Source organism: Xyrauchen texanus, chromosome 43 (assembly GCF_025860055.1).
Source record: "Xyrauchen texanus isolate HMW12.3.18 chromosome 43, RBS_HiC_50CHRs, whole genome shotgun sequence".
In the NCBI taxonomy this organism is placed as follows: Eukaryota; Metazoa; Chordata; class Actinopteri; order Cypriniformes; family Catostomidae; genus Xyrauchen; species Xyrauchen texanus.
This window is the reverse complement of record NC_068318.1, coordinates 28,314,908-28,324,703: the sequence shown is the minus strand read 5'-3', so window position 1 is coordinate 28,324,703 and position 9,796 is coordinate 28,314,908. Positions and strand designations below refer to the sequence as shown.

Here is a 9,796-nt window from a genome sequence, read left to right as displayed (position 1 = left end):
CAGGCTATGTAAGTGAAAAGTTTAGGTGAGGTTACTGGTCATTACTTTCACCATTTTAAATAATATTTTAGTTTGTTGTGGTTTATTGAATAGTCTTTAAATGTACTGTTATCTACCATAGCAACACAGAAAAATGGCACACCATGAAGGCCGTTTCAGGAGCAATGTGCAATAAATATGTATATAAATTGCAGTATCACGCACACAAATCATACAGTAGCACAAATAACACTAAAATCATAAACATTAACTACTCAATAAAAGTACACAAAGGTACCTAAAATATGAAGAAACACACCGGTCATACAGGGACTTCTGGAATCCCACATTTTATTTTGCACTGTAATTTTTACAAAGGTTTACTGTAAAAGTACATGCATTGTCTTGTATGATATAATGTACATTTTCACTGTTAACTTTAAGGTAAATCATACTTTTTATTTCAATTAATTATTATCATTACAATATTTAACTGCCAAATCACATGCAATAATGTCATGTGAAATAAAACATACATTTTCACACGCACGCACACACACACACACACCTTAAGACCAGATGACCACTGAAGCTAAGCAAGGTTGAACCTGGCCAGTACCTGGATGGGACTCCTCCGGTACTGGCCAAAAACTGAGATTGCTGTTCTGAGTGGTATTGGGGAGGCCAGCAGGGGTTGCTCACCCTGCAGTTTGTATGGGTCCCAAAGCCCTAGTATAGTGACAGGATCACTATATTGTAAAAAGGCACCGTCCTTCGGATGTGACGTTAAACTGAGGTCCTGACTCTCTGTGGTCATTAAAACCCCCAAGACACATCTCGTAAAGAGTAGGGGTGTAACCCTGGTGTCCTGGCCAAATTCCCCCCATTGGCCCTTCTTAATCATGGCCTCCTAATAATCCTCATCCATAAATTGGCTTCATCACTCTACTCTCTCCTCCCCACCAATAGCTAGTGTGTGGTGAGTGTACTGGTGCACACTGGTGGAGGTTAAATAGAGTCACCCTGTTCACTGTGTAAAGCGCTTTGAGTTTAGTGTCTGAAAAAGCACTATATAAAAGTAACACACACACACACACACACACACACACGTAATATTTTCTTAGAGTGGTTTAATCAAATCCCTTAACCCTCAGTATTTGCGATAATTATATAATACAAATCCATTCAGAAAGCAAGATCATTTCTTTGGAAATTATATAAATACTCAGATTTATCACATTTATTCACACCTTACAGAGTTAAAAATTTATTTATTTAGACATGCCTCTTGCCACCTTTTGTTGTTAAAAAAGTAGTTATTGTTAAAAAAGATTTGATTGAATTAATATCTATTGTAAATAAACTTTATAATTTTTAGTACCATTTTGTTACTCCTACAGCTTACAAACAGTACTCAAGTCATGTTTTCACATATGGTGCTCCTTTGAGGTCATATATCATCAAAAAGGTCATCTGGATCAGGGTTTGTCACACTGGTTGTTGGTTTCAGTTGGACCTTTGGAGTTTTGCTCGTCTCTGCTTTGGCCTCATCCATTGGCTTCTCTCTAAAATTACAAAGTGAAGGAACAACCATCAACAGAAGGCAGAGGTTAAATACATACCAGCAGCTAGTAAGCGGAGTAAATTCTTACTGTGCCCTGATTACAGTGACACAGTCAAATATGATATCGCCAGAGGCTTGCTGGCCTGTAAAAAGTAGGTCAAGTCAAAAATGTTGTACAGTTCACCCCACTTCTGTCAAGACTGCATTGTAATAAAGCTCCTTCTAATCAGGTGCATGCCACGTGTCCTTAATGTCACATTTACTGATGTCTTTGGATGCTAATTAGAGTCTGTAGGTTGCAGATGTACACACCAAAGCTGTCGCTTGCTAGGTGAATCTCTTAAAGGAATATTTCACCCAAAAATGAAAATTCTCTCATCATTTAATCACCCTCATGTTATCCCAGATGTGTATGATTTTTTTCTTTTGCAGAACACAAATGTAGATTTTGAGAATATCTCAGCTCTGTAGGTCCATACAATGCGAGTCAATGTTAACCAGAACTTTGGAGCTCCAAAAAGCATATAAAGGCTGCATAAAAGTTTCCACACGACTCAAGTGGTTTAATCCATGTCTTCAGAAGCGACATGATAGGTGTTGTTGAGAATCTTTTAAAAAAAAATGTCGTACAGGGGTACCAAAAATGATTTGGAAACTTCAAGCACACTTAAAAAATTTATGAATGTGACTGCATTAGATAAATATCAAAGCAAGTACAATTTCTTTTCAAGAAAATGTAGCACCAACACATTTCAAGCAAAACATTTGACAAAATGAAGTTTGTTAGGTTTCAAATACAATCATAATAATACTAATTTAATTGTTACTGTTCAATTATGAGGTGATATACTCATCTGTGTTTACTCTGCGTGAGAACGTGAGGGAAACTGACTTTATATATCCACTAAAAATCACCAATTGGAACCAAAAATGGTTGATTCAAAAATAGCTCAGAAACGTTGTTTGCAGATTCCACTTATTTTGTTTTCTAATGCAATTACAATTTTTTAAGTGACTTAAGTCCAAATGAGTATTGGGGTCCATTTAAGTGATGTGACTTAAATGCATCCAACTCGCCCAACTTGCTGGTACAAGTTTACTTTGAAGTTACTAATGAACAAGGATGGAAAGAACCTGCCTGTAAAAATTGAGCAAAAAAAATAAAAAATCACTTCTGTTACTATATTGTGATAACATTTGAATATCAGGAACTGCTTCCTCAGTAATAAAATGGAGAAGAAATAAGATTAAGCTGCAGCAATTCCCACAGGATCCTGTCTATAAGAACTAAGGAGAGCTTTTCAAAGAACTGGAGGGAAAATAAATGAGATTTATGGTCCTCTAAGCCTGTTAATTTCAGGATGTGACAGGGCTCATGTAGCCTTTTAAGCAAAGCTTGTCCGGCGGTGGCGTACTAGAAAACACATGGACAACGTGGCTGAAATTAAACAAACATACACAGGACAACATGTTAAACGTCACATCTATCGAAAGAAAGTTACACAGGCTCCTTGAATGATCTCTCTTTAAAATAAAGGTTCAATGGAAGAAGCTTAGGTTCAGAAAAGAAGAAAATGCTCAATAACAGTGAAAATGTTCAATAGCTTTTCTTTTTTTTAGCCAAGACTTTTAGTTATGACTCTATGTAGATACTGACAGACTTACCATGAGAAATATTCACCGGAGTAAAAACTGTGACAACTAGCCAACTAGGACTTCATGTTAAGTTTAGCAAAAATGCATAGCACTGATTAGGAATCATTTTCAAAGTTTTCTGTTTTTGTGAAGCTGAATTATATTTCTGAGCTTTAATAAGCCTCACTATGGGGGGAATAGAGTTCATTAAAAGTTAACAGTGTTGTCCAAGCAAAGCATTCACACAGTCTTAAAAATCCTTCCCCTGGAAACAAGCTCTTCCTTATTAGAAACAGGTTTATATCCAACAGCGTCTTCTAATAAGGTAGCTACAATAATCAGGTAAGATGGTGCTTTAGATGATCATGCTGAGGATATTCGGGAGAAATGTTATATGCTGGCACAATAGAAAGAGCTGCTCCATAAAATACTGGCATAATCAGAAAAAATGAAATATGTCAATAGAATATAGCTTATTAGCTTAACTACCAGTGGGAGGTAAAGGAAGCAAAAAAGAGCAAGAAACATTATTAAAGAAAATAAAAAGGATCAGAGCACTAGAGCAATTATAGGAATATTGTTAAACGTAAAATTTATGACAGTGTAATTTTCCCAGATCAAAATAATTCAGAACACTCCAGTTATACAGCGACTAATACAGCAGTGTCCAAAAGTCTGAAAGCACACTGAAAAATAAGGCTGGGTAAAAATATGATTTTCCAATGAATCGCGATCTTAATATGAACAATCCTATTATTGATTCTTACAATCCCAATATCTTTCACTTTAAAGTTAACTTCAGTTTTGGTCATGTTGAGTAATTACATTTGTTAAGTAAAAAGCAAGTAAACTGCATAGTTTGGGCCCTGTTGTTATTTTTTTATTAATCATTTTGGAATGTACCAAGTTATTTTCAGTATGTGCCAACCATTAGTTGAGAATTTCTTTCATATGTGAGCAACATGAACAAATATAGCCATTATAATGTCCATTTTGCTTACACGTGAAATAAATTCTGTTCAGTTATTACTACAATACACCCAAATGAATAGAAAGCTAAACAAATCTGATTGAAATCAGAATCAAATCAAATTGGAAAACCTATCAATACACAGCCCTATTGAAAATATGGGATTTTTGACATTAAAATCTGGAAATAAACTAACTTATAACATAAATTGTATAAAAAATATTTAAGATTCTGCATTATTTTAAAATAACTTTTTATATCAAATTAGAAGCACTTAGCCAATCTCAAACAGACCTATTTTTAAGATCTCTGTAAGATCGAATTTTAGGTCTCACCTTGCCACAAGTGCAGTTCAGGATTCAAATAACTATTTCTGAGACATGCAATTAAACATCTGTCAGGCAGAAAGGAAGCTAGGTGAGGTGAGCTAGCAGTTGCACTGTATTTGTGACAGAACGGATCTCATATTTAAGAGGAAGTCTTAAAAAATGGCTTCAAAAACAGATGCCACACTTGTCTCTCATGAATCCATTTATTAGCATAATCGTAGGTTTCCGAGAAATAGGCTCAACGCACAGTGTTGGGAATAACAAAATACAAGTAGTGACGCGACTAACTTAACTGTGTTTTCCAGTAAAGTAATAGTAGTTCAGCTGTTTTCAAAGCAGTGTAGCTATTCCAGTAACAAGCTGCTTGAGGGTTGGGTTCATTTTCATTGTTGCTGGGTTTTCGAGCGGGGGGAATCGCCAATCTGGATCATGCAAACTTAAAAGCCCAGGGCCCCCCCGGGCAGTCAAGGGCCCCTGGTACTTAAGGGCCCTTGGGCACTGAATTTATGGGCCCCATTGGCCCCGTCGGTAATCCATCCCTGGGCCAAGGCACAATCCGGTTAAACATGCTTAACGTGTGCTTTAGTTACTGTGGCGGTAACAAACCCTAGTACTCAAGGGGGCAACAGTGTTACCTCCAAAATCTGTGCTTTTAAACTGGATGTGTTCATGTAAATTAACCAATTCAAAAACAATTAACAGATTTGTGTCCTTGCGCAGCATTTCAAGTATTTAGTCAAATATTTAGTTAAAAGCTACTTGTTTGTTTTGTTTCCATCTCAGCGATATAAAAAAGGACAGATTCAAATTTTTTAGCTGCCTTTATTTAGTTTGTCTGTTCAAGTTTGATGCGGTCACCATAATTGAGAAAAGCCTTCATTGTTTCTGTGCAGGAAAATAATTAAATGATAAACAACATCTGATACTGCATATGTTGCCCCCTTATAGCTGAAGTGTGTGATTTTTGCATTACTGAACGGAACTACAAAAACAAACATTTTGTTTTCAAATAGCTTTCTGAACCCCACCCCATTGATCGAAATAACATAGTCCCACCCCCAACACGCCATTGCATCGAGTCAATGTTTTCTTGGCGGTATGGACAGGTCGCTCTAAACAAACAGAGGACAATTTGTAGCCAACTACTCCAAAAGGAGTAGCTTGACTATAGTTGAAGTACTTCTAAGTATACTTTGGCATGCTAGTTTTAAAGACCGAACACCCTTACCGAGAAGTGTCTTTCTTTTGTTCACACATAGTTGCCTTATATTCTGCATTGGTACCAGGCAAACCCTGATGACTGTATAGGCCCTTAGATTTTGATCTATTCCATAATGTAAATAGCTAAATAGTATCAGCTGATTGGTCCAATCTCATTTTGCTCTCTGAAAACTACACTGTATTGAACTAAGTAACTCAAGCATCAGAAAGCAGTCTGTAGTGCATTCAACAAGCTTTCGCAAAGTAAACCTGTAATTGTTGGCTGTGAAATTATGCCTACTCAGCATAATCTTGGGCAATCTATATGTAAACAGTGCATCTGCATTTATGCACATGTAAATATGGGTGTAACGATGTGGCCGAGCAGTTGGTTCTCCCGAGCAGTCGGCATCTGGAAGTTATTTTGACGCAATCAAACTCTGTAGTCCTGTCAGGGTAGCTTTGATGACGAACAGAAAGAGTTACATTCTAGTGCCCTTTGGGAGGAAATCCAAAAGTGTGTGATTCTTTAATATGGGACTGGTTTGAGCACTTGAAATTGTGAAAAATTTTAATTCTTCAATCTATGTGTTTCATCCATGTTAAAGCTTCAATGTGTACTTTCTGTACCACAAACAGAGTTGCAGTGATAACCATTATTTTCAAAAAGATTCAAGAAAACTCCCCAGTCTTCCTTTGGTTGTACAAACAGATAGTCCAGCATTTTGTCCTATAATATCATTCTAGGTGACAGAAAAGGTCCCTCAATCGAAGAAACACCCAGTTTCAAGCAAGTCAAGGTTTTTGGTGGAACCACTAATGCTTTAACACACCTTTATAAAAGCCTGAATGTGGACAGACTCATCTTGTAATCCACTACATTTTGATATTGTGTGGAAAAGGGTGGGAATTGTCTCCAGGTTTGGGGAAAAAAGTCTTATGTTTCTTTTAAATGATTCCTGACGGCATGAAGAAAAGCTCTGGATCTGGTTAGGAGAAAGAAAGAGTGAGATGGTGGTCAGATATTATACTGTACTCTAGGGGCCATACAGTTCTCTACAAAAGCAAATGTCAGACTACAGCTCTATAAGACTGGATTACTGCACAATTTTGGAGCAAGGGTCCAAACCACAACATTTGCGCACATTTAGGGGGAACTACTACTGTAAATTTAATGGCGAGGGTAATGCACATTAACGGTGAAATGCGCAGGTCTTCGTGCAAGATTCATACTTGGATATTCCTCTTTAAAATAAGGGCTGAGATAAGACTGTGACCTAGCCAGACATGTCATGACAAACTCACGTTAATCAGAGGATCATTTACGTTGAGCCTGATCTCGTGAAAATTATGTGACTGTGGCAAAATTGTTGCTGAATGTCATTACGTGGGTCCTTACCATGTGTAGCGGCAGATCTGAGGTAAAATGTTGTGGCACTAAAAGTGAGTTAAATGTTCTCCCAAACAGATAAGGTTTTTAAAGTCAATGCTCTATATAGTTTTAAACCAACAAAACCTACATCCCTACCATAAACCTTAAATCTAACCGATAACCATTCAAACCATTTTGTGGTGCTTCTATGACACTTTCGGCTCATGTGTCGACGTGCGTGTTCTTCAGAACTTGTAAATGGCAAGTTTAATGCTCTATCAGTTGAGCTACCACACATTTTGATCACACTCAGACAAGCTTGTAAATGTGGTTGGTTATGTCATGTGAGCATTAACATGTATCACCATACAATTTGGCGCTATAGTAAAAGTGTTTAGATATCATAAGATAGCAATGTGTGAGGAACAGAGCAAAAAGTAAGTTATATTGAACTGATAATCTGCCTTTTTCCTCGTGGTTTGTAAGAAAGTGAATACAAGTTGTTGTAGCGCCTCTAGTGTTCATTTCACCAGGAAATTGATGCAATACATAGAACAAGTCATGTAAAAATACTTCTAGATATAGTAATGGGATTCTATGAGACCGGGTTGTTAACGTTTAATATACAGCTATAGGGAGCAGGACCAATGGACCAATGAGATTGTGCTGTTAAACAATGGATGATTTAATTAGAATTATGGTAGCCGTTTTGGACTATGCCAAATCAATGACAACTTATGGAGCAGACATATTTTGATCACATGCTACAAAACAGCACTCTTTCGTGGATAAAAAAAAGAAAAAGAAATAAAAGTATTTTCAACTGTCCAAAAGCTCTATTAGAGTTCTTTACATTACGTTTGCAATTAGTTGTTAGTTGTAATACTGCCTGAATAGAAGCAACAGAAGCCGAACGCCGGATTAATGCAGTGCAATTGGGTTGATTGTTGTCGGTTGTCAAGCTGTCCCAGATCCATCTCTAGGCAGGTGCTGCGAGACTGTAGAACTACTCTTTCAGCCAGGGGCAAAATGATTCCATCTCTGTCTTCTTTCCTTCTCCCTTTCTCTTTCTTTCTTTCTTTCTTTCTTTCTTTGTGAGCTGTCTCCCTCTTCTTATGTCTTCTAAAATGGCTATTCAGACCCTTAGTAACTGGATCAGTTCAGATGCTTCTCGGAGTCCTCTAATATCATTTAGACTTCCTTCTCTTTGACCTGGGAAGGAGACACTTTTAAGTCAAAATTGACCCTGTTTACTTTCTTAAATGATAGTTCACCCAAAATGTAAGTTCAGCTATCATTTATTCACCCTCATGTTGTCCCAAACCCATATGACTTTCTTACTTCCATTCCAACATAAAGATAATGTTAGAATCAGTCACCACTGACTTTCATTGCAAGAAAAAGAGATGCAGTGAAAGTGAATGGTGACCAATGCTATCATTAAGCTTAACATCTCTTTTTGTTTTCCACATAGAAAAGAATGTCATATAGGTTTGGAACAACATGGGGGTGAGTAAATGATGACAGTATTCTCATTTTTGGGTGAATTGTCTCTTTAATGGAATGCTCTGGGATCACTTATTAGTTCAGTTGTTAGTATTCGTGGCATAATGTTGAAGAGCACCTAAAACTATTTCAACCAATTACTCATTTATATATTTAAACAATCAATTAAAAAATAAATAAATAAAAAATGCAATTTTATCGCAATAAAATCATGATAACAACAGGGAAAACAGCCAAACATGTTTCAATCTCGGCCCTCCAATCACCTACCTCCATATGGTATGAAACGCCCACTTTTAACGATCCAATCAGCTCCTGATTAATTTAAATAATTTTTTTTTTTTTATCATAATCTAGTTTCACTCAGAAATATAATTAAAGAACGAAATGGGTTGCAAACAGCATTTCACGTGAACTTGAAATCACAAATTATTGAATCAAAGCATAACAAAAGAACACATGGACTAAAAGTGAAAGCCATATGTGGTTCTGTAGCTGAATAAACAAATGATCTCTGCTTACTGATTCTCTTCAGCCTTTGCTTGAACATTTTAAAAAAATTGCCTTTATTAGAGCAGATGCCACGGCACAGAGTCTCACCATCTGACTGGCAGTCATTTAGACTCAGTGACCCTGGGATTTTTTGTTTTGTGTAAAAGTCGTGGCACTAACTATTGACTCCATCTAGGAGCTTGTATTTTGTCTGCTTCCAACTGAGAACCCTTTATTTTCCACACTTGATTAGTCAATGCCCATCTACTGCTTTAAAAATGACGCTTTTTGATTACATTACAGATTTTGGCAGAACAGTATCGCCATTGGCTTAAGAGGCACAAGAATTCTGAACAGTGAACAGTGTTCATTGTGACTCATTACTTGCCTTGGGGGATGTGAGAGATCACTTTGATGTCTGCTTAATGTACACCGATCAGCCACAACACTAAAACAACCTGACTAATCTTGTGTAGGTCCCCCTTCTGCCACCAAACCGCAACTGAGATACTATTCTTCTTACCACAATTGTACAGAGCGTTTATTTGAGTTACCGTAGACTTTGTTAGTTCGAACCAGTCTGGTCATTCTCTGTTGACCTCTCTCATCAACAAGATTCCATCCACAGAACTGGCGCCCACTGGACGTTTTTTTGTTTTTGGCACCATTCTGAGTAAATTCTAGAGACTGTTGTGGGTGAAAATCCCAGAAGATCAGCAGTTACAGAAATACTCAAACCAGCCCATCTG

At 37.0% G+C, this 9,796-nt stretch overlaps 1 protein-coding gene across 2 annotated transcripts in view; it reads right to left on the bottom strand.

Annotated features, from left to right (window-relative positions):
• Positions 1 to 288: 288 nt before the first annotated feature.
• LOC127635982 (DNA repair protein XRCC4-like) overlaps positions 289 to 9,796 on the bottom strand; it is a 46,218-nt gene continuing 36,710 nt past the window's right edge. For both annotated transcript variants that reach the window (XM_052116312.1, XM_052116313.1), the window contains exon 8: positions 289 to 1,544. In XM_052116312.1, coding sequence (XP_051972272.1) covers positions 1,430 to 1,544 — 115 coding nt within the window. In that variant the 3' untranslated portion in view covers positions 289 to 1,429. The remainder of the gene's footprint in view (positions 1,545 to 9,796) is intronic.